This window comes from Nylanderia fulva, unplaced genomic scaffold (genome assembly GCF_048542155.1).
Source record: "Nylanderia fulva isolate GAGA-0341 unplaced genomic scaffold, ASM4854215v1 Scaffold12, whole genome shotgun sequence".
In the NCBI taxonomy this organism is placed as follows: domain Eukaryota; kingdom Metazoa; phylum Arthropoda; class Insecta; order Hymenoptera; family Formicidae; genus Nylanderia; species Nylanderia fulva.
In genome coordinates, this window is record NW_028189409.1 from 3,917,555 (window position 1) to 3,945,129 (window position 27,575).

General features: G+C 33.4%; 5 protein-coding genes and 1 non-coding gene across 9 annotated transcripts; 4 read left to right on the plus strand and 2 right to left on the minus strand.

The window, feature by feature from the left end:
* Positions 1-9,402: 9,402 nt before the first annotated feature.
* Positions 9,403-15,736, minus strand: LOC114928015 (tetratricopeptide repeat protein 17). 4 transcript variants are annotated; one of them, XM_085490355.1, is made up of 16 exons: positions 15,141-15,736; positions 14,728-14,972; positions 14,521-14,632; positions 14,226-14,452; positions 13,826-14,113; positions 13,484-13,755; positions 13,015-13,225; positions 12,683-12,926; positions 12,382-12,606; positions 12,113-12,289; positions 11,649-11,898; positions 11,066-11,226; positions 10,656-10,813; positions 10,089-10,314; positions 9,750-10,013; positions 9,403-9,653 (listed from the first exon to the last, which is right to left on the minus strand). In XM_085490355.1, the coding sequence occupies exons 1-16, from the start codon at positions 15,279-15,281 to the stop codon at positions 9,498-9,500; spliced, it is 3,357 nt and encodes a 1,118-aa protein (XP_085346481.1). In that variant the 5' UTR covers positions 15,282-15,736; the 3' UTR covers positions 9,403-9,497. The 4 variants fall into 4 exon arrangements, with proteins under 4 accessions (XP_085346481.1, XP_085346480.1, XP_085346482.1 ...); XM_085490354.1 differs by having other exon boundaries at positions 11,649-11,850; positions 13,421-13,755; positions 15,141-15,735; XM_085490356.1 differs by having other exon boundaries at positions 11,649-11,810; positions 12,109-12,289; positions 13,421-13,755; positions 15,141-15,735.
* A 489-nt stretch (positions 15,737-16,225) lies between these two features.
* On the plus strand, positions 16,226-18,405 carry Fer3HCH (Ferritin 3 heavy chain homolog). The gene is made up of 3 exons (XM_085490359.1): positions 16,226-16,602; positions 16,928-17,152; positions 17,799-18,405. The coding sequence occupies exons 1-3, from the start codon at positions 16,504-16,506 to the stop codon at positions 17,988-17,990; spliced, it is 516 nt and encodes a 171-aa protein (XP_085346485.1). The 5' UTR covers positions 16,226-16,503; the 3' UTR covers positions 17,991-18,405.
* TRNAA-CGC (transfer RNA alanine (anticodon CGC)) lies at positions 17,616-17,687 on the plus strand. Its single transcript has one exon. It is a non-coding gene; the product is annotated as a tRNA-Ala (tRNA).
* Positions 18,406-18,724: 319 nt separating the features above from the next.
* Positions 18,725-20,164, plus strand: EMC10 (ER membrane protein complex subunit 10). The gene is made up of 4 exons (XM_029299093.2): positions 18,725-19,001; positions 19,073-19,336; positions 19,520-19,786; positions 19,872-20,164. The coding sequence occupies exons 1-4, from the start codon at positions 18,936-18,938 to the stop codon at positions 19,962-19,964; spliced, it is 690 nt and encodes a 229-aa protein (XP_029154926.2). The 5' UTR covers positions 18,725-18,935; the 3' UTR covers positions 19,965-20,164.
* Positions 20,165-20,213: 49 nt separating this feature from the next.
* On the plus strand, positions 20,214-24,765 carry LOC114928016 (BBSome complex member BBS2). Its single transcript, XM_029299102.2, has 11 exons — positions 20,214-20,639; positions 20,744-20,863; positions 20,940-21,128; positions 21,276-21,458; positions 21,840-22,062; positions 22,152-22,363; positions 22,506-22,676; positions 22,752-22,856; positions 22,975-23,287; positions 23,422-23,676; positions 23,739-24,765. The coding sequence occupies exons 1-11, from the start codon at positions 20,412-20,414 to the stop codon at positions 23,831-23,833; spliced, it is 2,094 nt and encodes a 697-aa protein (XP_029154935.2). The 5' UTR covers positions 20,214-20,411; the 3' UTR covers positions 23,834-24,765.
* LOC114928017 (ras-related and estrogen-regulated growth inhibitor) lies at positions 23,968-27,503 on the minus strand. The gene is made up of 4 exons (XM_029299103.2): positions 26,574-27,503; positions 25,749-25,971; positions 25,395-25,581; positions 23,968-24,317 (listed from the first exon to the last, which is right to left on the minus strand). Exons 1-4 carry the CDS (start codon positions 26,704-26,706, stop codon positions 24,138-24,140), a joined length of 723 nt encoding a protein of 240 aa, XP_029154936.1. The 5' UTR covers positions 26,707-27,503; the 3' UTR covers positions 23,968-24,137.
* Between the last annotated feature and the right edge of the window lie 72 nt (positions 27,504-27,575).

A 27,575-nucleotide genomic window follows, 5' to 3' on the forward strand; every position in this document is an offset into this window, starting at 1 on the left:
ATGTCCCCAACTCGATATTATTAACTCTCATGTGATAATTTATAATAGGTCACTTACGGCAACATAACTAATGACTTTTACAGTTTATAAACATATAACATGTTTATAAACATAACATGCAGGTAGGCGTATAACGTGCATTTTAAATTTTTTGTGCAAATTTTTTTTTATAAGCATTATACAGCTTAGTCAAACAATTTCCTAATAAATTTGTTACAGAGATACCAAAAAAATGTATCCTGATATATTAAAAGCATATTCGATCTTTATATAAATATTATGAATACGATATAATTGAAAATAATGTATTTTTATCATATTCTTGAACAAACAAAACTTACAACGAGAATATTGAGTTTGGGACATACGTAATTAAGAGATATAAATAAAATGAATCGTTTAAACTTAAATTTTCTTAATAAACTAACAATGATAACTTCAAATTTTTAGCTGCAATATGCAGAAGGAATTTTAAAAAATTCCACAAAAGAAACAGAAATACATCGCAACCGATACATTTATTTTTCTCATATTAATCAATATTTAATAACACACAGTAAAATTACAAATGAATGAAGGAAGAAGCTTTTATAGATTCTTTATTTTCCCAACTTTTACATATTTAGACCACAAATATCTCAATTATTGCTAAAAGTATACACTATGTGACTTTTTTTGTTCGTCACAGGGGTCGAATAACCGAATAAAGATCGGGAACAATTTTTTTTCGAAGCCTGCATTCTCCCGATTTAGGAAAGAGTGATCCCGCTTTTTGTATCTTCCACATTCTCCAATTTTTGTGGAATTTTTCAATATCGTTCTCTCTGTTTCTAACAAACCACTTCTACCATTCAGTAACTTGCTGAGTTACCGAACTAAATGCTGTCTCTTCGTCTTCTGTCTTTCCTTGTCGCCTAAATTTTTGCATACTTTCGTGTGATACGGCTCTCTGTGCCTAACATCAAAAATTCTCGCGATTGGATTTGACATGACAGCGAAAAAACACGGAAAGTGAACCATATAATCGGCAGCAAAGATGTTGTTATTGAGAGTGTAAAAATTAACGACCACAGCATAAAATATTTGCGATCAATAATTTTCTCTTATAACTATCATGAAACGATCATATGTGCCGTTATTTTATCAACCAAGAAACATCATAATATACGATATCGAAGAAGCATCAACAACGAGACAACAGCTGACAAAGCCATAGGGGAAAGCATATCATAAGCAAACCGTCTTATGTTTCTGTCTTATTTCATTGTTAATTTGCGAGATGAAATATGACATAAACTTAAGGTGGGTGCTTATAAGATCGACGAATTTAACTACGATGGATATTTACAAACGACGTAATTAACGACAAATTCAAAAGCGCTAGGAATATTTATATTGTGAGTCTTAAAACAATAAATAGGTTGAATCTATTTTTTTCATCGGCATGTGCGTCTTACATCCGTTTTAAGCTGTCATAACGTATATAGTTATAATAGTGTATTATTCTACGTGTGTTATTTCAATATCGAAAAATTATCAAGAAAAGAAAATTTAAGATAAGATTTTGCATTTTTGATTACGTATAATTTTAGTCAACCAGTTTTAGTCAAATCAGTTTGATGAATTATTACTAGTTGATAACATCGTGACGGACTACTGATAATTCATCAAACTAGTTTCTCTCTACGCATCATTGTATCTTCACTGTCAATGAGTAGTCCCGTGTATAATGTTGCTAAATATCTTACAACGCTCCAGTTTGCTAGCTAAATCTCACATTAAAAATGGTTGATCGTTCTCTGCTAATTTGAAGGATAAAAATATTAACGATGATGAAATTTTAATTTCACTCGATGTGACTGCTCTAAATATTAATATCGCTCCTAACACTTTAATGTAATTTTAATGTAATTACAATGTCCAATTTTTAACAAAAAAGTTTTAGCAATATTCCAAGGAAATGACATCATTTATCGAAAAATTTTCAAATTGCAACATTATGAGGGATCGCTCGTAAGTCGCGGTTCGACGGAAAGATTTCTTTGGGGCAAAAAGACAAGATATTTTTCATTAGTTGCATATTTTTTGTAAAAAGAATGAGACTGAATGTAAAAGTAGTGCACGCCTATTTGATTATGTATTATTATATAATATTGACATTTATATTATTTATGTTTTAACATCCATAGAATCAAAGATTTCCTTAAAATTTTGTAGAAATATGAAATAAGATATACAGATCTGATAATCTGATTATAATCTCAGAGAATATTGGAAAGATATATTTATGATAAACAATATTCTACGTTTTACTACAACTATTCTAACAGATAGCTAATTACCTATTTCGAACCAAAAAACATATTTTAATTATCGAGTCAAAATTTTATTCCTATTTTCTCAAGTTTATAGAGTACTTTTTGTACGTTAATTTTAATAAGTTTAATTTAGAGAAACTGAATTCCTACTTTAAATAGATAATAAACCACTTTTCACTCATAATTAAAGAAATTACCAGCAAAATTATAAATTAAGAGTCGATTGTTCCAATTCTTGGTAAATTTCACCCGACAATTAGCATATTTTTATCTCTCAGATAAGTTCATAAAAAAATGAACATATACTATACTTAACTACATATACTATCACTTAAATAATTTCAAAAAAAAAAAGACAAATTGATTGCTTAAAATACCAAGTAGATGTTAGATTGAAAATCGGCATTAAAAGAGAAAAATGTTTGATTCGATAATTAAAACTCTTTCATAGATCAATTTTCTTTTCTTAAATCAAAGTTATAACAAAAATACTTTTAATGCAGTAGGTATGTTTCTCACATTTAAATTATCCCAACTACCGAATTATGCATAGGATTTTGGAATATACATTCGAAATGGGTATACTTTATCATAGGCAATCTGAGTTGTAACGAATTATCGGCGAAATGGCAGCTGCGTAGAACAAAATCACAGCGATGTAAGGTAACGTGAGCAGCGCGTAAGGTGTAAGCTAAGAAGTTCCCCGGCATAGAATAACGGGATGGTTGTCCGAGAGTCAGTGGTCGAGGCCCGGCTCAGGCCAGGCAGACGTGAAGCCGGGGGTGCTAAGCCGTGAATCCTAAAAAGTGTCCGGAGCTTATTCAGCTAATGTTACCCGCGACGACGCTTCTTTCTCACCTCGACGTTGTACCCTCTTCGTATACGGAGGATGCACGACCCCGATACAAGGGCGTAAAGTTGATTTTCTAGTTCTGCATATCCCACGATGCACATGTCATTCTTATTGCATCTCACTTATTCGTTCGCGAACAGACGCGTCTTTCTTCCGAAAAATCGAGCATGTAAATTTCAGAGAAATCACGACGAATTTGTGTCACACGTAGTAACAGAAAGTCGGAGACTATATCGAAAATTATATCTGGCTTATATTCTGCAGAAAGAAAATTCTGAAGATTATATGATATTGATAGACAGTTATATTAATATTAATCTAATTTAATTTTATATAACAATTATTAAAATTAATTTTATTTAATCCATTAAAAATTATAATGGGTTAAATAAAATAAATAAATTTAATTAAAAATAAAATGTGCCGACATTTGATGGATAAGTAATCTATCTTTCAGAGATGAGAAACGGATGAAAAAGAATATTCCATTCTACTCTATTCAGTTTTTTTTCTTGCACTTTGTCACGAAACTTTGTGACGAAAAATGTTAAGAATTATTCTTATTAACGTTCAGACATGAAAACTATGCAGGACACTGTTGCATGCCGAATATAGCCAGAACGGTCGAGTCCCTTGCTGTCCCTACCTTGCATCGATGTTCCTTGCGTACGTCTCTGGCTCCAGTTCAATGTCTCCGTACAGATTCACAAAAATCTTTATCCTCTATTAAGCATCACCGATTTGCGCTGATTAATATGATATAAGGTTCGTGCAATACTTGGTCTAAGAATAACGTGTAGCCTTAATCTGATTGGACCTTGCGTGAGAAGCAGCAAAATTTCTTGCAATTTTCATGAATATTTACCTGATTATCATATTATATAATTGTATTGATTTTTAACAACCTGTTTGAGTGTTCTATTTAAATCGTTAATTTGATAAAGATGTTTGATAAATTTACACTTTCTCCGTATAAAATGTCAGCAAAACTGTGATTTTAGCACAACTTTATAATATAGGAATAATTTAAAATGCACGAATTTAAGAACGAATAAAAAGAAAAAAATTCATACATCATTCTCTCACTATAAGTGCGACGCTTTTCATTTTTTCCTTAATATCGAATGCATGGTTGAAATATATGTAGAAAATAGAAAATTTATTAAAATTAATGATGTACGAATTTCTAAGGCACATTGGCAATTTAATAAAAGCATTAGAAAAATAGTGAATAGTTTCTGCTCAATAATAATTATTTATAATAATTAAATCATTTATCGTTTTGCACATGCACTATTTATACAAAATGCATGTATTTAGAATATTATATATGTACGTATGTACGTTGTACTAATAACACTGGTCAACACAATTTTGTCACAAAAGGAATGATAGATGATTTCGCGATAGGGTTTTTTCCGTAGATTATGAATCTGAAACGAAAAATGTTCCATCGCGTCACGTTTTTGCAGTACCCACGAAGAGTATCTTAATTTTTAATTTTTTGCCGATATTTTTTTATGCTGAATTTAAATGCCAAGTTCAAAATCAGTCTTGTCAAACGCGAGATCAAAATTGGCGCGCGCCCATTTAAAAAACTTGTGCTGCACGACTTCACAATATTGTCACATTTTTTTTGCTTCATAATATTAAAGTTTAAAGTTCAAACTTTAATTTGACTTCCTCAGAAAATATTGTATCACGTCCCGTTTCTTTGTGACAAAGGTTCAAAAGTGCCAAAAACGTTTTTTTTTTTTTAACACTTTGACCCCATTTTTCTCAAAAACGTAACATGATGGATCATTTTTCGTTTCAGATTTGTAATCTATCGAAAAAATCCTATCGAAATCATCTGTCATTCCTTTTGTGACATAAAATAAATCGAAAAATGTTGACCAGTGTAATTTTTAATTGTATGAGCATGAATAATGTGTAAGCACTCGGCGGAAGTTGGACAAAAGTAATTTTTTGCCAAAAAAATCGCGTTATCAACGTTATCGTCCACGATGAGGATACCGTCACGACGATCGCGTTAAAAGATGAACAAATTAGGTCGACCTAATGCCGGATCCCATTATTTACCGAACGGAGTACTTGCTTCACGTCGGTATGTATGTGGGGTACGTTTTAGGGATTCACCTCTTCACAAAATCATTAAGCACTATCACTACTAACCGGCATCACTGGCGATTGTGACAAATTGCAGCGGCCAGGTCAGAATTCACTTCTTATGAAAATTCGTGCATCTATATATCTGGATTCAAGTCATCTCTACAAGAAAAGGGCTCTGAAGACAAGTTTATATCATTGAATAGTAAACGACAAATATTGCCATACAAAAAAAATAATATAAAAATCCGAACAGAAAAGACGAGAAATTATACATGTGTGAAAAGAAATATGGCAGTTGGGAATGTATCGACAATTTTTTGTTGAGAAGCGATATATAGTCTTTGCATATTCGGTGATAGACGGAGAGACGGCGGATTCTCGCACTTTAAATTCTTTAGAAGTTCTTTAGTTGAAATGATAGACACGACTTACGAAGATTGAGGGCAGAGACGAGGATCTGACGTGCACAGACAACATACGGGCAACCATTCGATCGGTCAACTTTGGTAACGCAAATACGATTTTGCCCGTAATTCCTATGTCCTTATTTCCCAAGAAACACGTGTCTTGCAGCTTTAAAGTGGAACGTCCATTGGTTCCGTCTATCTAAAGCCACCCTACCATTGGTCGATGGATTAGATGACCACGTGGTGTCGTGCTATATAACCAAGGGTGAACTAGCGAGGTATCGGCAGTTGTGCTCGACCGGTGGTCGTATGAAATGTGAGCGTTTTCCGATTTGCATAAACTTCGCGTACGTAGAATCATCGCCGACTACCACCCGAGGAAATTCCTTTGACAGTGCGAGTCTCAAAATTCCACGACTTCTGCTTCTATTTCGTCGATTCCGCGATTCGAAGAGTATCTTAATAGCGTGACGTCGTCGTGAGATTTTATTACTTGAAAAAGTACATCATCTTGACCCTTCGAAGACGAGATATGATATGAAACATGGAGTGAATAAAGCAATGTTGAGTCGAAGAACGCACCATCAGCTGGTGCCTACATGAATTTATACGATTCTACAATCTATTCTAAATTCTATATATGAAGATTCAGGTTTTTTCATCCTTGATTGCGACGAGAGGGATATTATTGAAATACTTGATGCTAGTTTGAAATTACTTTGGCCTAGGAATAACTCCAGACACGTGAGTAATCTTCACTTTCGCATGGTGACATGTATAATTTTCTAAAATTCGCTTGCTAACTTGGCACGATTCATATCTTGCAAGCAAGTCATATATCTTGGCTCTTTAACGAGATCGGTATTTAGTATTAAGGACTGGAAATTATTTTTAGCGCTGTAACGTCAATAATTTTCATCGACATAGATTGTTCCGTGAGCTCAATTTTTTTCTGATGGGGTGGCATTAAATCGACAGGGAACGCTTTTTAGCGTAACACTTAACAAACGGCAGTAGGTCTGTCGTAAGCGTGCACAGTTAGGAAGATCGAATGCCATGAATTTTGTATTTGAGCTGAACTGTGTCCTACCGGCCTATAGAATCGCCAGATGTCCAGTCCCCACAGCTTACTTTATCGCGGAAACGCGTCTTCCATTCTCGTCTTGACATTCTCGATTCTGTGTTACTTCTTTTTAAATCTGTCTCTTCTTTCCAAAGTACTTTCTCTTGGAGTTATTATATTTTCAAAATTCAAAAATTCGAGAAGGGATCGGTCGATCAAACGATGAAGTTGCATCTTGTAATACAATTTTTATATGTAACAATTTTATATATTAATACATGTAATATTTGCAAGAATTATCGTAGGAAAAAAATAATTAAAAAATACTTTTAGAAGACTACTTTTTTATATTTTTTTAATTAATGGAATTGTGCTTGCGCGAATGTATGAAGGAAAAAAAGCGTCCTGACAGGCACAGAAAAAGTAGTTGAACTTTTACATGTTTTAATTTATTCATCCGTGACGTTTATACATCCTTGACTGTTACTGTTCAATCTTTCCAACAATTATACACGATGACGGAAACAATGACAAGCACGCATTAAACGCATTAAATAAGTCTTGAAAGGTCTTAAATATGTTAAATGTCAAATCAGAAATCGAGTTATGACGATAGTATCGCGTATTATGCACGTCAATAAAATATTTAATCAAATATTAGACGGTCTACAATGCTAAAATAAACGATCAATGAAAATAAATAAAGGTAAATAAATGATTGCCTAGCTCCATCGAATTTTGTAAAAAAAAAAGACATCTTTTTATACATATATTTCGTTCTCTTACTTGTATGTATATAATATACAATATCAATTTTCTGTAACTTCTTAATCAGCAATATAAATTATTTATCCGTAGAAAGAAAGAGAAATAAAGTAAAAATCAAAATTATATAAAAATTACTTGAAAATTTCGAGATGTTGACTTGTGTTTAATTCATGTGAAAAAACATAGACATTTTATTATCTCATGGAAGATGTAAAAAAAATGTTTTAGTAAATAATTCAGCAAATTAATTAAACTCTAAATAAGAGAAATCAATATATTTCCTAAATCTTATTTTATTTTCTTCTCTCTTGTCTTGTTTTCCAAATTTTATCCAAGTTTATTTAGCAACTGTAGGCCATAATTTTAATCAAATAGATTTTTCTCAGTCTTATTGTCAATGGAGTAACATAACATTGATAAGCGTCTATTTGATATTTTCTTTATAAGGGACATCAAATTAATGCGTGATATGATTCATATATGAGTCTAGGCACGCGAATCGGGACCCGATTGAACGCGAATTATCAAAATACCGTAAGATGCAATGGGGGGTAACATTGGACCCCAGTGCAGCTGCTGGCCACTGCACAAGATTAGAAATAACACTCTTGTGCGTGTGACAGCGACTATTATGGGGCTTCCATGGCACATCACCCTTCGACGCTGGAAACCGTCGCGGGAAGGAAACGAAAATGTTGTTCTTGCAAGGAGTAAACGTTAAGTGTGTATTGAGATATTATATTAATTATTCGCTTAAAAGGTACATCGTTTGTTTCTCTTCGAAATTGTTGAGCAAATTGTTGTAATATATAAAAATACACGAAATAAAATGACATAAAAAATATATTGAATAAATAGTTGTATCATGAAAATAAAATATTGTGTTGCTAAGTGCAACGTCCTTTGCATGCTGACTTTTTCTACTGACATTTCTGCGGAAACTAACAATAAGCAAAAGAAAAAAAATAAAGCTCGAAAATAATTATCTTCAATTGACAAAAGATTTTTAGAATTTAAACGTCAAATTTCTTATTTAAAAAATTGGAGAATAGGACTTATTGTAATATAATATTTTTTCCTCATTAATCTATATTATATTTGCAAATAAATTTTGTTGTTTTTCTATTTGTTTTTATTTATTCTGAAGCTTTATATAGGACAATATTTATTTTTGGATAAAAATATTCATGATATTAATATTTTATTTATCAATGTGAATATATCGTATCAGAAGTGTAAAAGGAATTAATAATTAATTGGAATATATATTTCAGCATTGATTATTTCTGTTGCAGGTCTATTCGACTCTTTCATCGCATTCCGCCGATAACTTATCTGGATAACTGTGTTTATCAACATGGAGATTTTGCATGCATCATCGAGATGAGACTCTACAAAATATTCGCAGCTGAATATTCGTCTAGTAAGTCGACCCTGTAGCCCAGGAATAAGAACTGACCGATTGTTGGTGTAAATTTAAGCTCGCAAGCGAATAGTTATTTGAATATTATTCATCTTTTTAATTGTGTAGTTAAATAGTTCTGACATAAATCAACAAATAAGAATATCATGATGACATTTTTCTTTAGGCTTCTCACATTCTAGTAATATTCAATATTTATTTCATTTAATGAACAAAGAGAAATTACAACAATTATAAAAATACATACTATATTTATAAATAAATAATTAAATAATGTATATCTAAAAAAGTACACAACAATTAATTTGAAAAGTTCGACAATCATTTACAGAAACTCATATTTAAAAATTTATATTTTTCAACTCTCTAATTTTTGTAAAATTTTAAAGTATTATTCAAAACATTCAAAAATAATATACTTCTATAGTTTTATAAAGTTAAAAATACACATATAATAGTCTGTGACAATTGCTTTTATACTATTTCTTTATATTCCATATTAACAATGTAAAAAGGCACTTTTAACAATGTGTCTAATTTGCAGGAGACGGCTTCACAAAATATTCCGCAGTATTTCGTCCATCTCGGATCTTTTATCTTCGAATAACAAAAAGCACAATATCACTCTCAACTTCGTAATAGCTGGTTCGAAATTTGGATCGAGTTTGAGGGAGGACTTGTAAAAACTTGCAGCAGTCTCAAAATCACCCTGTAAGAATAAATATATTAGTTCGTTTTTTTTTTTATTTCAATTGTATGATATGTAACTTTGACATTTATTGTTAGTGAAATATTTATAATTTACCAAAGCGGCATAAAGATTAGCGAGAACATAATGATTTATTACAAAGTCCGGGCCAATTGAAAGCGCTATCTGAGTGACTTCAAGAGCCTCGTAGAGATAATTTTGCGAATTGAGGAAAGACGCCAGATTTACGAGAAGTATGTCTTGCATATCTTTCGGAGTATTTTCCAGGCTTTGCCACATACAATCCAGTGCTTTGCGACTATCGCCTGTCGCGCGCCAATAAAATGATGCTGCTATCGCCAAGGTCCAAGAAGCACAATGCTAATTTGAAATAATAAACGATATTATATGTAAATGCAAAAAACAAGAATGTAATTATAATACTTGACGAATTACATTTTGCAGTGCCAAAGCAATTTTGGTCCCGAGTCCTTGCAAAGTGTCATTCTGCGTTTCAGTTATCATCATCAGCCACTCAGCCATATCGAGCTCAGTTTTGTTTTGCAACGATCGTGAAAATTGCTCCATTTCGTTTATGCGATTTATTTCAGAACTACCTTTGTCGCATGTCGGTTGTAAAGTCGGGGTATCATCGTCCAATGATTCAATCTCATCTTCGATGCTGAAATTGAAATGTTGATTTAGAAATAATTTGTACGATCACTATACTTATTCCGTATATATATTAATGAAAAATATATAAAATTCGAAAATGCATTGTTTAAAATAAACATAACTTTTTTCTTTAGCATTATAATTATAAAATGTTTATTTATAATTGAAGTAGAATTTAGATATAGAAATTAAATATCCGATTAAAATTTGAAATTTATTTACAGCTTTATATATTTACACCGTATATTGTTGCAACTTTTTTACATTATATTCGAATCCGTTATAGAAATATTTTATGTTATACAGGAGCTGATTATATATTTTTCTTATACTTTCCCGATTACGTACGTCATATTTCGTCGTAAAAACTCATGAAATACAAATAGTGAAGCAGCCCAATCCTCATACTTGAGCTCATCACATTCATCCTTACTCGGGTAATATGATTTTTTTTGATTGTCAGATATTTTAACGAATGTGCCACCAGTATATGGTTGTAGCATATTCTTTGATAAAGGTATTAAAAATTATATAATTATTTATATAAACCATTTACATAGATTGTATTGATTAGTTAATAAAATCATGTGTAAAAAGTCTGTGAATGTAATGCATGTGCATAAAATAATATGAAACAATCTTTATATATATATATATATATATATATATATATATATATATATATATATATATATATGTATATACTATTATATTTTTTCATTATTTACTGTGAGAGATTATTTATATCATTTGCTTACATCATTTGAAATTCGATTTATATCTATGTGTGGTTCATGTAGCTTAGTTGCGCTATTAGGAAGTAGTAATGAATGTACGAGACTTTGATGCATATTTTCTTTCTTATTATAGTACGACACATCCACTAACTCAATTTTGTGATTATTCCAGCAATATGTTCCTACAATAATATTTTTAACTATCGATCAAAATATAGTAATAGAAAATTTATATATAATTTCTATTAAAGAAACAAAAAGTATTTTTTCTATTAAGAAATTTGAGTGTTAAACAATTTGTAATATAATACAATAGTTAATATCAAACATTACATGACATCCACAGCAGGTAAAATAATATAGAGACATATATAAATAAGTAAGAATATAATTTTTATTACATTTGCTATTGTATCACTATTGTATACAAGGAAAAAAAGCAACAAATAACAAGACAAGATTATGACAGCATAAAAGTGCATAATTTTAAACCAAAACTAATAAATTTTATTTACGTTAAGCAAAAACAAACATAAGTTTGTGTCAAACAGAAAATACACAGTGTAAAAAGTATTTGTTAAGATATGCGTGCGAAAATACACACCTATTTCTTCAGTCTTTGTTGAAGTATATATAATATGTTTACAATTCTTGGCTTGTCGTTTGCGCAAAAATATATCACTTGCTTGCATATTATACTTAGTAAGTAATACAGAAGGCAGGTTCGTAGAATGTTTGGGTAAATTAATTCCTTGTTTCTCACAGCCTATGATTATGACATATTTGTCATTATTCATCACAATAACCTGCATTTTTAGAATATAGTACCATTGATAGTGAACAAAATTAATTAACTGAAAAAAAACATACAAATACATTTCATGCAAATTGCAAATATAAGTGCATGTAATAATAAGAAAAAAAAGAAATTAAAGTAAAATGAAAATGTGACACAGAAAATCAAGCATTTTAAAAATATGCATTAAGTCTAATAATATTGCAGTTATATAGTGAAATAAGTATATTGTAATGAAACAATAGTAATTATATATACTTAGCCATACTTGCATGATTACTTGTAATAACATTAAATTTTTCTCGACAGGTCAACGTCTTCAATAACATTAAGGCTTTACCATCATACAAATTTAAATCCACTCTTAATGCTTGTTTCAAATAATATATAGCTCCTGTCTGATTTCCTTTTATATTCAATAATATACTAAATAAGAAATTGGTCATTGGCTAAAATATACATATATTTATTATTATTAAATAATTTTTTAACTCGTCAATATATAAAAACGAAGAAATTAAATTATATTGTTTATACATACCTCTACAGCGTTAATTTCCAAGGCTTCGTTTGTAATTCTTATTGCATCATCAATTAAGCCTACTTTGTGATATATCGAAGCTATACTAACAAAAGGTACATCTCTGAATTCTGTAGGAACATCATCCAATGCTAACTGTAGGCAATCCAAGGCTAAACGAGGTTTCCCTACTATTCTCCAATGTAGAGATGCAAGCATTGACAATACCCATGAGGCTGCTACTTTCCTAATTAACACACACAGTTAAATTTTATAATTAGACATATAATAACTTTATGTTATGTATAATAATAAATCGTACCGCTTTAGTTGCTGTCAAAATCCTTTGACCAATTTCCGCAAGGTCCGCAGTTTGAACCAAATTGTGTAAAAATGGTCTCAGAGAAGCGTCCGATGAACGTTGATGCGTAGTCGCATCTAGTAGTGTATGTGCAATATATTTTTTATTAAATGATTTAGGCGTTTGACATATTGGTGGATGCCAGGGTAATGGATGTTTTTTCCATGGTTCTATATCGATCAATTCGTTCACGAACAAATGCGTTCTAATGACATATAGAAAAATATATGCTATTAACGTTTTGCAATGGTAGCTTAATATATATATATAAGTATATTTTGAGGTACACTTACGCATAACCCTTGTTTTCAGGCGACAAATAAATAGGAAGATATTGTTTTCCATCTCCAAACATTAGCATGGAACCATCACAATCAGATATCTTAGGCCAATGATCAGCTTCGAAATCCTCGTTTCCTTTCTTGATTTCTATATTGTGATACTTTGGATATTTTGTTGGTGATGCAAACATGTGATCATATTTTACATTTCCCTCTGTTATGTCTATAGCAATATTAAATGAATTTTATATTAATGATAACATGTAAAAATTCCTATAATATTTTTCATCTATATATAATCTATATATTTATAATTAATCTATAATTTCTCTTTATAACTTATGATATATTTTATCTAAAATATGTTATAATTAATTTATAATCTATAATTAATCTATAATTTTTGTCCCAAAAATACCTTTTGTGACATGATTGTGTTCTTTTACTTGATTTTGCAGGTTTTTAAACAAATGTAGACTACCATGAAAATGTTGCAGCATATTCTCGGCCATTTTTTTTCTATCTCCCAAATCCATGTAAGATAGTACAATATTATTATCAATATGATGAATTGATTTTTCGACTGGATTTATCGCAAGTACATGTAGATTCTGCTCTCGTGCAAAAGCGAGTTTAATCTCCCTCGTAGTAGATTTAATATTTTGTTCCCATAGCATATGCTTGTAAAGCTTGAACCACTCTTCTTTCCAATCACGATATGTGTGTATCTCTGATAATACATTCCGCAAGCGACTGAAATAATTATATAATATAAATATATTACAGTATGCGTTTCTTTTAAAAATTAATAATATCAACTTACTGATCAAATAATAATAATGTTGTTTCCAACAAACGATGACATAATATAACGTATTTCATCTGTTCGGCTTCTATCATTTCAGGTTTTAATTTCAAGCAATTATCGTAGCAGGCTGTTGATCGTTCGAAATCACCGAGAAATGCATAAACATGGCCCAACGCTAGATGATGATGGCTCTCTATCGGATTATGATCTATCGCCGCGTGTAAAATAAGCGCGGCCTCGCCAGAATATTTCGCAGCGTGTAAAATTCCGGCGGTGGTCAGAAGAGGAATATCGCGATATTGCCTTAATCACGTACACAATGCTTTCGTTACGAGATCAGTTTGAAATTATAGACCGGCGGTCTTCTGGCGACACTTTTCTCTAGTATCTCCTAACAGCGAGTTTCTTATATTACCTTGGAGCGCACACAATTGCTCTACGACTGCATTCTAAAGCATTGTAAGCGTTTCCCTTAATCCGCCAATAAATCGATGCTAGATTCAAGTATACCCAGGAGGTCCTATTGCGAGATAAGCTATAGGCGAGCTGATGACCAAATTCATCGAGATCAATATTCGGCGGCAGATGTTGCATTAAGCTGAGTTCTTCATGTTGGGTAAGATTCTTTCGATTCTGCATTGCCTGATAAAAAAAAATAATGTAGACATATTGTAATACAATTCTTGAATTAAGAGTAATGTGCCACTTACTTTAAGGTGTTCAAATGTATAGATGCTAAAATTTAGTGGAAATGTGTTTTGACAATCTGGCACTGTTGGTTTACTGTTTGCCGCTACGTTATATAACATATAATCATTTTGGCTGTGACAGAAAGTTTCAACATTTGACATTAAAAATTGTGAATGATTTTTTAATTTCTTATTTAATTATATTAAATATAATTCATGATCACTCACTCTATCCCATCTCTGAGTCTGTAATCTATTACTATACTAGCATGTACATCGGCCAGTGATTTATCCAATAACAAACAATCCGAATTTTCTATATCAGCTAAACCTAAACCAACAAACTGATTGTCAATGGATACTTCCTTCCTTGAAATTTTCTTGTATATAGCATTTGCTGTTTCCCTGCGTTTTTCCTGTTCCAGAAATGCCAAAAGATCATAAGGTCGACGCATATCAAAAACACTGTTGTGCTGAAACATGTAAACAGGAATATATGCACCGTGTTAAATCTACAGATCTATTCAATGAAATTATCGCATCATTGAAAGACGATGTAACGTCTGTGGTTCCTTTACAAAGACTGAATCGCATATTGTGTATATATCTACGAAATTGTACACAGAAAAAAGAAGAAATACCTGTGGCTGAATTCTTCCATTCTCGGTGACATACCAATGTTTAGTGGCCGAAATTTCCAGTATCACCGCGAATATCGTAACAATGTTATAAGGTACGTTGCTCCGGATCATTTTTCGCGATATAATTCCATGCGAAAACATAACCACTCTCGAAGTTTATCGATTTTGTGCTTTTATGGGGAGAAACGCAATAACGACGACGACCATGGCTGCAAAAATAAATACGTTCTCGCACCCCACGTGAGATTCGTGAAATTACGCTGTATTACGTCGTATATTTATCGTCGATGAATGACTCGCGATAATCATGCGGTATCAATTGATTGTCAACAACGAAGCGGTCAGCTGATCGTGAGAATCGTCAGCTGACCAATCGACTTATCGATCTATCGTTTTTTTTCGATATATCATGTATCTCGAAATGTATAAATTATAGGTTACATTGCGAATTAGAAGGACGCACGAGATGTTTAATTGTTAATTAATTAATTAATTAATTGTTTATGGAAAATATAGAATAAGTTTGCTGTAAATTATTATTAGACGAAGATGTATGTGTGTTCGAATATAGTAGATCTTAAAAGATAATGATCGAGAGGATCGAGTCTTTTAAAATATTATCTTGAGTATGTACGTATATTAATTTTTATATTTCTAATTCTTTTTTAACTTACAAAATACGTTCTTTCTAGACATTCTATTAATACAATTTGCAGTTTAACATTAAGACATTTTATGTCTTTTTATATTTTTTCTTTGCTCAAAAAATGAATAATAATTGTTAAACAACAAAATGAGAAAATTGTTAGATTTTATTTCAATTATTTTTATTTCGATTTTTAACATAAAATGTCAAATACTTAAAAGAATATTCATGCATATTTTTATTATCTAGAGCTACCGCAAATCATATATTATCGTAAATAAGGTAATAATTAAGTACTGTAATAAGCCCCACTTATATATAAGTCTCCGTTATCTGCCAAAATGCGCATATTACGAAACTGTAATTTTTCTATGTACGATAAAAATTAACGCGCATAAATGTTATTTTCGTCTTTTAGTTGCTTCCGCTCGAGTGTTTAATTTTGCGTCTGACCAAGGCCAAAGAGAGAAGACGTTCCTCGCTGAGCACCGGGAAGCCGCGCCTGCGTGTCAGTCTCGTATTCTGACTATCCCATCGTCGATTGCGGAATATTTTGAAAGGCCGTACCTAGAGACTCGTGACACTCTGTGCTCGCGTCACCCCTTATCGTGACGAACAAACGATCGCATTGATCGATTTTCGCGGCCTATTGACAGTTTATCGCGCAGTGTTTTCTCACACATATACAACTGTCAAACGCTGTCGCGTTTAACAATCATGAGTCTGGTGCGGCAGAACTTTCACGAGGAGTGCGAGGACGGGGTCAACAAGCAGATCAACCTGGAGCTATACGCCAGTTATGTCTATCTGTCTATGGTCAGTCGGTGTATCGATCAGATCCGGATTTTATATCTCCGTCTTCGACATCGAATAAGCACCCTGCGTAGCTCTTTTTCCCTTCCTCGGTTCGATGCACCCCGATAGAACAATCGTATACACACACGTGTCTCTTAGCACTACCCCTTTAATCTTTCGCGACATGATCTGTCATGAACAATATATAAAGACGCGGTTATGTATACAAATGTCAAAATTTGGAGATACATTAGGGGGATGAAAAAATTATATAATATATATATATTATAATAAATTGTATCATTTTTCCCTTCTGGATGCAGCCTGTATATGCTTTCCGTTGCAGGCGTATTATTTTGATAGAAGTGACGTCGCGTTGCGGGGCCTCTACAAGTACTTTAAGAAGGCTTCGGACGAGGAACGCGAGCATGCCATGAAGTTTCTGACTTATCAGAATAAACGAGGCGGCGATATTGTACTGACGGACATCCAGGCGCCGTCCAGGAGAGACTGGAACAGCGCGAAAGACGCTATGACAGAGGCACTGCAGCTGGAGAAGAAGGTGAACCAGGTGTGTGCGCGCGCTGTCATTGCGCGTAATTGATTCCATCCCGAGGATAGCAGAAAAAAAATTAATATCTAAATTTATGTACACCTGACGACGTTGCGTTTCTATTTTAATGTTAATTTTTATATAAATTTCTCATCGATATTTTATAAATAATTATATCAAAGTATTTCTGATATAAATAATCTCAGGGAAAATTTATAATAATTATAAATTTTTATTATACGAAAGAGAAAGAATAATGGTGTTATTGTTATAGTTCCGGAATTATCATACTGATAATAAGTATCTTAAATAGGTCGATGACTAACAGGAAAGACTAAGTTACGTGCGTCTTGTTAATTATTTTTTAAAATTTCTTGCACTGTCCGTTAATTTAATTATCATAAATTATATAATTTCTTTGTTGAATACATGTATATCTATTGATTGAAATACCACGATTTTAAGCTACGTTGTAACTATCGGGGGTGTAACTCAGTGGTAGAGTGTCCGCTTCGCATGCGGAAAGTCCTGGGTTCAAATCCCAGCTCCTCCAACCCAATTTTTTTTCTTTCTTTCAACATTATATCTGTATATTCTTGTTTTAAAACTAGCGTAATGTAATTTACCATATTTTATTCGCGATTAACTTTTTTTATTTTTACAGAAACTGCTCGAATTACATGGGATCGCCTCGACGCACAACGACGCGAATTTTATGGACTTTCTGGAGACTGAATTCTTGCAAGAGCAAGTGGACGCGATAAAAGAGATCTCTGATCATGTGACGAATTTGGAGAGAGTTGGAGAAGGCCTCGGCGTTTTTATTTTCGACAAAGAATTGACGGAACAAGATTAATCAAATTATATGTTATTCGAGAAGTCTGCCAAACTTAAGTAGAACTTTAGATAAATATATTGCGAAATGCCGTGTTAATCGTGTTAAATCACATAAAATGTGCTATAATGTGAAGTAGATAAACGAAAAAGTTTATATAAGCAAATTGTTGTTCACATATTGTGATTTTGGAGAAGCACAATTAATGCGATTTTATCCTAACTAAACTGGTATCAATTCACTGTGCAATTAATAATCTAGCAGCTAACTTTTTAAGATTATAATGTATTTGTAGACTCTACACAAATTATAACTATGCATATTACATTTTAAATGGAATAAGAACAATAGGAGATACACTATTATACAAATCAAAATATGTATTTGAATACATTTGTTCACTCTCCTTATAATAAAATATATTCATCATACACTATATACACACTATACAAAACATTAAAAAAAACAAATATTCTCACAAAAAATTGCCATGTCTCATTTTCCTTATTTTTAGAAAATTAAACTTTAAAATTGTTGCTCTTATACATATAATAAAAAAATATCAGTTTATATATATATATATATATATATCATCTTCAAATATATAATGAAACTCGCTGTGTTATCTAGTATATAAATATTTTATATATAAGAATATATTATAATAATATATTATATTTTATATTTATTTCTTGTAAAAGCATTTTTAAAATTTTGACATTTAAATCTTGAACAACGTAGTCTTGTATCTGCTACGTCTATGGACAAAATGGAACAGCTGTTATAACCTTAAATATCGTCCTATGTATGTGTATTTATGCCTGCACAGTTGCATACGTTTGACATGATAGTAAGAGCAAATATACCACGATTTTAGAAATCGACGTCGTACGATGAAACGTGGCTCTTCACCAGTGACTTTATAATTATCTTCACACTAATTACGATTTGTGCATCGTCGCGAAAATGTATTTAACCTACGTTATTGTTAGTGTACTATTTTACGTATCCTTCGTGGATCTTGTTCACGGGGTGAGTACTCATTTTTTTCTGACATTTCGTAAAAATTTCGACGAAGTTACATGAAAGTTTTGAAATTTTAGAGCGAGCTCGACTACGATGGCTGGTTGCAACTGCGGTTGTGGCATGCGTTCAACGACGACCCGATGCCCGTGTTTACGGAACGAGGAAACATCACCGTATCCAGCGTGCGTAGTGGCGCGTCCGTTGTAGGACAGAACGGTCTGTTGCCAGCCCAGATAAGCGCGCTGAAGAATCTAGCCGAACACGATGGCAAATATAGGCTGAAGGCACTGGCTCGCACTTCGTCCGGCAGCGAGATCACGTTCCTGACCTCGGTGCCAGCGGTAATGACACTTGATAAACTTCCAGAAACTGTATCGTTGATATATAAATTTATCGATAAGGATAAATCCACTTAAAGATGCTTACGTTCAGGAATATTCAAAATATATCTTGATGCGTGAATGATTCTTGTCCCATTTTTTACTTCATTGTGGATATGTTTAATTATATTGATTATTTTCTAGTGCTATCTGCTTGGTTCCGATCTAGAAGATGTAATAACAGTGTGGTTGGACAGTGCGGCAGAGCCAATAGCCGTGAGCATTTCATCCTTGGCTCCTTGTACATTAGATAATCCCTTTACAAATATGTGGACCACTAGTGTCGTGGTTAGATATCCGGATGGCGGTCCTATTCCAGATACTGCTATGTATATTCAAAAGCTCGAACGAGAACGAGAAGCGAGAGAGAGAGGAGAGACCAAAGATAATCGTTCATTCCTTGCGAAATATGTAAGCACGTTTCTATTGAAAGAAATTTATATGTATATTATATCAATTTTGCACATCTCATTTATTTTTATTTGTTTTATTTCAGTGGATGTATATTGTTCCTGCACTGATCTTTCTGCTGCTGTCATCTGCAACAAATCCAGAAGCTGCTGCAGGAGGAAGTGCACAAAGACAATGATCTCCTAATGAAAATTAATAATTTGTACCTGTGTGTGCATTACGCCCCAGAGGACGGTCTTACGGAAATTTATCCAAATTTATATATTGTAACAGTAATAAAATATGATACATTAATAATGTTTCCTCTAAGTATTATTTTACATATGTATAATAATATTACATTTTTCTGCTAAAATAAATATAATTATTAAATTGTGATTATGTTATTACTATATATGTTATTGCATGCTTATTTTATTATTGTATGTCATATGTTATTGCATGCTTATATTATTATTGTAAATATAACGAAATAATGTTCTAATGTAATGTACATATATTGCATAATAGTTGTGACACATCTATAGATATAACTATGTAGAAAATCAATATTCTATCACCATGCCAATGGTGAAGGCACAACATTCGTGAAGCACATTGTGATGATCCCACGTGCAAACGAGATATGGCAGAGTTCTCTTTAAATATCCAGAAACATATTAAGGCAGGTCTTGTTGTGAGTGGAAAATTTGATGGATCGCACGCGTGTCTCGCGGCTGCTACACCTGGTGGAAATATTTTGGTGCATAGTCCTCATAGGCAACCGCAGATCGATTACTCCGATCACAATAAGCAATCCAATAAAAGATTATCGTGGAGCGGGGAACTGGCGGAGCTTCAAATTGGTGCCGAGGTACGGAACCACGTGTTAGAGTTAAAATATTATTAATTGTTTTGAAAGAAAATACTGTGCATTTTTATTTTATATTTTTAATTGACAAAAATTCATATATTTAGGTGAAATCATTATGCACCGGTCGCCTTGGAGAGGACGAGCGGGATATTCTGCTGATCGGTACTGTCTCTCATGTGCTCGCTTATCATGTGGAAGATAATGCCGATGTCTTCTACAAAGAGGTACTGATTCTTGCTTAAAGTTCTAAATTAGCAGAATTCATAATTCATGATTTATTGATTATATTAATTTTTTTAGATGTCAGACGGCGCGAATTGTATAATTGTTGCGAAAGTTGGTTGGCTACCTAATCAAGTTGCAATAGTAGGTGGCAATTGTTCAGTCACGATTTTAGATGCTCAGGGTATGGAAATATTTTGGATCGTGATGGGAGGCGTCGTCACTTCGCTGACAGTGTTTGATTTTGATGGAGATGGCGAAAATGAGGTAGATGTTATTTATTAATTACATGTATTTTATAGCCAATATTTTTTTGCAAATTATTTGCTTCTTTAAAATTAATTTAAAACAAATTATTTATTATTTCAATTAATTTATTTTTAAATTAATTATTTTTTGTGTTATTCTCTGCAGTTACTGATCGGTACAACGGACTTTGAAATTAGAGTGCAAAAGGAAGATACTATGCTTTGGGAAACTAAAGAAACAGCAGTGATTACTGCTCTCACTGATCTTTCAAACAGACAGTTCGCTTATGCTGTTGATAATGGAACAATCGGTGTCTATGAAGCAGGACAGAGATTGTGGAGAGTTAAGGTAAAAAGAATTTAACGATATATAATTTGCATTAAGAGGATTAAAATTCGAGGGAAAATTTTATTATAATTTTTTATTTATCATGTATATAATGTAAAAAATGCATTTTTTACACAAAGTAAAATACAAATACGACATACAATCAGAATGCACGCATAAATATTGGCGGGATATCGCAGCGAGAAATGATTAGTCGAATCGATCGATATATCGATATATCGATTTGACTCGACGACGATGAATCGACATCGATTCGGTATTCGGCCATCATTTCTCGTTGTGAGTAGATGAACAAAATTATAAATAAATTTCTGTCGCGAATTATAAATTGTTTAAAATGGACTTTCTTGTAATTGCATGCTACAATAATATTTATTTCAGTCAAAGCACAAAGTAGTATCTGTAGGAACTTTCGATATAAACGGCGATGGTACACTAGAGTTAATTACTGGTTGGAGTAGCGGGAAAGTGGATGCGAGAACGTACAATACTGGCGAGGTCATGTTTAAAATTCAGTTGCCATCCAGTGTAGCGGGTATAGTGGATGCTGATTATCGAAGAACGGGCAAGCCTGATTTAGTGGTTATTTCTACTAATGGCGAAAGTATGAAAATATAGATTAATTTATTATTTATTATTTTTGTTCGATCTCACAAATATTATATTTTTATATTTATGTTGCATATTTTTCAGTACGTGGATATAGTACTGGATCTGCGATGCAAACTCCAGAACCTGGAGAGCTAATACGTGAGTTATTAGCTAGAAAGCAGGCGCTTCAAATGGAATTGCGACAAAGGGCTGCAACTGGTTCCAATATGTATTATGGATCAAGATTAGCCATCAGTTTGTTGACACAAAGGGGTGCAGCTCGCGTTGCACTTGCTGCTGGTCCTGGACTTTTGGTAATATACATTTATACATTAATATGCATTGTTTATGTTTATTATTATAACTATTTCCAATTTAAATCAATTTTTCGTTAATGAATTCTATAGAAAATAGTTAAAAAATTGCGAAATTTCATAAATTTAAAATAATATTTAGGTACATTGCGCTATAGTCTTTGCTGAGGGTGTTTTTGAGGGTGAAACGTTGGTAACGCATCCCAATCGGCCACAAGGAGAATTAGAGATCGCGCTTTATCCTGCCAAAAATGATCCCGTGGACATCCACGTTAAAGTATATGTTGGACCTCCTGGTGCCGACTTATTGCAGGTATTTGATAATCACGCAACATATTTTACGAGAGTTAGATCATTCTAATTTTAATTCTTTCCTAACGTTTGATAGGTTTTCGAGGTAACGCGCCAGTTGCCAAAATTCTGCATGAACGAAGTCATCCCGAAACCGCAACAGATCTCGGAAGAATTATCGAGTAATGGCGTTATAGCAGATGTAAGTCACGTTTAAAAAATAAATTAAAAATAATAATTAATTTTATTAACTTAAAATAATAAGTTTCTAAAAGAGTTGATGCAATTGATTTTAAAATAAATATCTGATTTATTTATAGGTCGCGGAGAGACCGCAGCGCATCGCCATTTGGTTGAATCAGAGTCTCATCCTGGGAGAGGAACTGGAGATCGCGGAAAATGGTTCAAATGCCGGATGTATCGAAGTGTGGCTTCGCGGGATGCGGGACAACGAAATACACTGCTTCAAGTCGAATGCGAATGGGAAAGTGATTATCCAGACGGATGATTCGACATTTGCTGGCGATATCATTCAATCTCTCGCTATGTATTTAGGCGTCAGAGAGCTGAACTCGGAAGCCACGTTTCCTGCAGAAGAGACGAGAATGCTGGACGCATTGGAACGTGTTAAAGGTACGGGAAGGAAGGAGAAAATACAAACTAATTTTTTTTTTATCAGTAAATTTCTCTTCTCAGGCCAAAGCAATGGCCATTTTTCAAACAAAAATTATATCTAATAAAAAAAACTTTGACGTTTCTGGTTTTAGGTTTGAAGGAAGTCGAGGCGCGACTCCAGGCGGAAGCCGCGGGCGGCGCCAATCTTTTGAAGAGTATTGTAATTCGTTTAGAAGACGCTAGGATCCTCGAGAATATCGACGATATGCGAAAAAGATTGATGCAGTTAAAGAATATCAACGGCGACTTGATCCGAGAACACGAAATTCGGCTGAACAGTCATCGAGAACTCGCAGCTAGTCTGAAAGAATTGAATATCGGTGTGCAGCGTGCGGCGAGACTCAGAGGTAAGTTCTTTTATTGCACAAGATGCATTCTTGTTATTCTGATCTCTTCTCATGTCCTGTAGTCGGGAAAGCTGCCTTCAACGCGGTATCTCGTTGCAGAGCAGCAATACAAGACGAAAATTCGAAAGCTCTTGCGCTCGCGATAAAGCACGGGTAGCTTAAATAAGCTACAGGATAGTTATATGCAATAAAATTCTCGATTTTATAATTGCATAAGGATTTTCCTTATGTAATGCCGTGTATATTTAAAAAATCGTGGCACTATCGTGGTGCATGCGTGAATCTGCATCATTAACAAAAAATGAAAACTTTATTGTCTTGCCACGTTATATGCAAAAAGAGTTTTTCTTACAAATATATTATTTATTAAAACAGTTAAAATACAATTTTTCGTATATAATGTCTCTATGGTGTGTTTAATAAAAAAAATATGAAATTTTTAAAATAATATACACAAGACATTACAATAGATTTCCACGAGCGGAAATGCTAAATCTTCTTCTCGCTGGAGGGGGTGATTCTTTCTCTCGACGGAGAGTGTTTATGGTCCCGTCTGTGGAAGCCCTCAATCTGAAAGCTGACGGCTGCTGTCCTGGCTGTTCAGTCAGCAGTTTCAGTATATTCATAAATACGACCGTGACCTGTCGAATGGAAATAATCGCAAATTGTCATGACCGCGCCATTATATAAAAGTCCCTGACATTATCTTAAATAATTTTTTTTTACAGCCGTTGACGGCGTGAGCATTATCATTCACGTCATATATCTCTATGTTTTTTCTTTCTCTATCGCGATACGTGTAAAATCAGTTGCTTTATATCTTCCATTTCACTCGTATACGTCATTTATAAAATATTACTTTCCTGTACCCCTATGAAATCAAAGAATACGTGTTTCCACCGAATTTGTCTTACACGTATCGCTTTGCATTTTCTTCTAACATTTTAAGTATATATTAATTATCTGTGTCTTAATTATGGTAACATCAAATTATTATTAAAGCGACATATATAGAGAAAATCTACTATTAAAAGTTACAAATTTTGAAACAATATTAAGATTTTTTCACGGAAAAATTAGAAGAGAATATTTTTATATATTTAATATTTAAAAATATTTTTAACTATTTAATATTTAAAAATATATATTTAAATATTTAATTTTTTCGTCACTGAATTTTTAATTAAAATTTTGAAACACGTAATCTACTTGAAATGAATACAATGATATATTTTTGTTAAAAAGGTTTTTAAAGATTTAATTTGCTTTAATTTTACTTATAATTTCTATTATGATTATTACCAAGTGTTAAAATACGTCGCATTATTACAATGCGTGCGTAGATAAACGCACGAAAATGCTGGTTGCTCGTATCGCCCGCTTTGAGTGATATAGATTTTGTTTATGGCTCATGCGATCATGGCGTTTACGCGTGATCGTGGAATAAAAACAATCGTTTTAGAATAATAACCTTCACTGCGATTAACTGATAGGACAACATTTATCAGACTTTCCGTTCATTTATATAGCCTACCGATCTCCCCGAAGCAATAATTTTTAAAGATGAGCACTATTTTTAAATAATCGAAACGATGTGATACCATAATCAGAACCCGATTATTACTGCGACTAAATAGAGATTTGTCTCTTTCTCTTTTTCTTATTTTATTTTCTTACTTTACGTCGTCGAATTGATCGAGGACATCGCGGATAATTACCTGATCAACCGATTCCCTTACTGAAATCTCGTGGAAAGCATGAGCCTCGATTTCTTTTGCCCTTTTCTGGCCTTCCAAGGCAGATACCATCCGCTCACCCGGCGAGCAAGAAAGATCGGCCTTGTTTCCCACAAGCAGCACAACCGGTGGCACTTTTCTGCCTTTCCTCGCGTGCGATACCAAAAACCTGGAAGTACGCGACGTGTGTGTGCTTCAGAACAAATTTTTTATTTCGTAATAATTAAATTGATTAATTAAAAAATTAAGAATTAATCATTAAATTATACGTGAAATTACTTTACACAATACACGGTATTTATTTTTCTTCTGGGTCCATTTGCACCAAATATGTACCTTAGACGAGAAGTCTCGTCGAAGCTGACGCGGTCCGTCACTGAATAAACGAGAACTATCGCGTCGGCCCATCGTAATTTCGGTTCAGCCGAGGTTGGTGGAGATCCTGGAGGATCTGCTATCTCCCACGAGGTTCCCAGATGATTGTCGACCCGATAGATCCTGTCCGTCGTGCAATCGTATTCGCCTATGAAGCGTTTCGTGGCGAATCGCACAGCTAAAGCTGAGTAAATAATTTATGAGATATCAAATATGTATACAGAGTGTCCCGTAAATCAGATTAATTAAGGGTAGATTCATGGGAACATTTGGAGACGATTTTTCCTCAGCAAAAATGTCGAAGAACCAATAATTTTCGAAACGATTAAAAATAAAGGATTCTTTTTTCACAAACTAAGCCTTGTGAAAATAAAATATTAACAAAATCATACCTTCTTCAATTAATTTCATGTAGAGTTTACTTTAATAAAAATTTAATTTAAGGCGTACAATTAGTTACAAAGATACATGATGGCAAAATCCCCCTCGACGTTTTCGCTGAAAAAAATAATCTCCAAATGATCCTAGAAATCTACCCTTAAGCATTGATTCAGTCTTTACGGGATAATCTATATATATTAGCATTACGTAATATGAATTTTTTATTAAAAAAAAAAATCTACAATTATCTGCGATTATAAATTTCGCGAGCTTTAATAAATAATTGTTGCTTATTATTATTGGCCTTGATTTAATGAACCAAAGTCAAATATTTAATGATTATATCTAACGCATATATTCTGTCGGTTTTACGTTTCGCCGAAGTAATTTTTATTAATTACTCACCCGACTTGCCGACACCCGGTTGACCCAGTAAGATCACTTTAACCGTCTTGTTGGCAAGGCCGAGGCCCCAGCTGATCGGAGGACTAATCCTCTTCTTGGTGGACGCTAACGGCGGACTACTATTACTATCCATGTCTTAATCGCCACTGCTTCCTTCGCAGGGTGTCTCGTCGATTATGAACCCCCTCGCGTGTTCGATGATATTTAATGGATGCATTATTCATAGCGATCTGTCGCGCGCTTCTCAAAGGGTGAGCACGTAATAAACAATATGACGACGACGTCACTAACTGCGTCATTAACTATTATTAGAATAATTATGCATCGCGCGTATATGATTTTATTGCAAAAACCAGTATATGAGAGTGTAATATAGCGTCCGCACACAGCATTGTGTATAAAATATACGCTTTACTTTCAGAAACATTCGGATATCGCGCGGTTAATTAATTACGGATCAATTGCCGATGCATCGCGCATATGCATTTGCCGCGTGCCATCACGCGACGACGAGCGGTTATTATTAATTTTATGTGACTTTGACGTTTTCTTTTATCACTTTATTACGCGTCTCGGTGTGGTTTTACGCCGCGTTTCTTCCGCAGATATACGTCGCGTCGCGACTCGGTCGCTGACTCATCATCGCGTTGCAACGAGTTGCATCGCGGTTCGATGCACTTCCCACTCGGCTCGGCTTGGGTCCGCGAGTGCATCGCGAATAATTGCTCCGACTGTTTGGAACGCCACATGACGATGCATTAACAATACGTTTTGTCTCTTCGCTCCGTCCTTCCTTCCAGAGGACGATCGGAGACGCATCGGTGATGTAAAACACTTTTATGATCGCCGACACTTATCTCGACGCTCCAGTCTTATCCAGGCTTAGTGTACAGAACATGCGCGCCCTTTTTCTTCAGCCTTAAGTGAAAATGTGCTAAGAGAGCTATATTTAGTTTGTGCACCTGGCTCATCGATGCCTCGTTAAAGAAACGAAAAAGAAAA

What these genes read in the sequence shown, in the direction of transcription:
- LOC114928015 (XM_085490353.1), bottom strand. Translation starts at nt 15,281, where the DNA reads ATGTTTTCGCATGGAATTATATCGCGAAAAATGATCCGGAGCAACGTA. An exon ending in CCTGAAAACAAGGGTTATGC is followed by an intron (nt 12,927 to 13,014) that starts GTAAGTGTACCT and finishes ATATGTCATTAG; the next exon opens with AACGCATTTGTTCGTGAACG. An exon ending in TTTTTACGACGAAATATGAC is followed by an intron (nt 10,315 to 10,655) that starts GTACGTAATCGG and finishes TTTCAATTTCAG; the next exon opens with CATCGAAGATGAGATTGAAT.
- Fer3HCH (XM_085490359.1), top strand. Translation starts at nt 16,504, where the DNA reads ATGAGTCTGGTGCGGCAGAACTTTCACGAGGAGTGCGAGGACGGGGTC. An exon ending in GTTATGTCTATCTGTCTATG is followed by an intron (nt 16,603 to 16,927) that starts GTCAGTCGGTGT and finishes TTTCCGTTGCAG; the next exon opens with GCGTATTATTTTGATAGAAG. An exon ending in TGGAGAAGAAGGTGAACCAG is followed by an intron (nt 17,153 to 17,798) that starts GTGTGTGCGCGC and finishes TTATTTTTACAG; the next exon opens with AAACTGCTCGAATTACATGG.
- EMC10 (XM_029299093.2), top strand. Translation starts at nt 18,936, where the DNA reads ATGTATTTAACCTACGTTATTGTTAGTGTACTATTTTACGTATCCTTC. An exon ending in TCCTGACCTCGGTGCCAGCG is followed by an intron (nt 19,337 to 19,519) that starts GTAATGACACTT and finishes ATTATTTTCTAG; the next exon opens with TGCTATCTGCTTGGTTCCGA. An exon ending in GTTCATTCCTTGCGAAATAT is followed by an intron (nt 19,787 to 19,871) that starts GTAAGCACGTTT and finishes GTTTTATTTCAG; the next exon opens with TGGATGTATATTGTTCCTGC.
- LOC114928016 (XM_029299102.2), top strand. Translation starts at nt 20,412, where the DNA reads ATGGCAGAGTTCTCTTTAAATATCCAGAAACATATTAAGGCAGGTCTT. An exon ending in GTAATGGCGTTATAGCAGAT is followed by an intron (nt 22,857 to 22,974) that starts GTAAGTCACGTT and finishes ATTTATTTATAG; the next exon opens with GTCGCGGAGAGACCGCAGCG. An exon ending in GCGTGCGGCGAGACTCAGAG is followed by an intron (nt 23,677 to 23,738) that starts GTAAGTTCTTTT and finishes CATGTCCTGTAG; the next exon opens with TCGGGAAAGCTGCCTTCAAC.
- LOC114928017 (XM_029299103.2), bottom strand. Translation starts at nt 26,706, where the DNA reads ATGGATAGTAATAGTAGTCCGCCGTTAGCGTCCACCAAGAAGAGGATT. An exon ending in ACCGGGTGTCGGCAAGTCGG is followed by an intron (nt 25,972 to 26,573) that starts GTGAGTAATTAA and finishes TTATTTACTCAG; the next exon opens with CTTTAGCTGTGCGATTCGCC. An exon ending in TAAGGGAATCGGTTGATCAG is followed by an intron (nt 24,318 to 25,394) that starts GTAATTATCCGC and finishes TCCATTCGACAG; the next exon opens with GTCACGGTCGTATTTATGAA.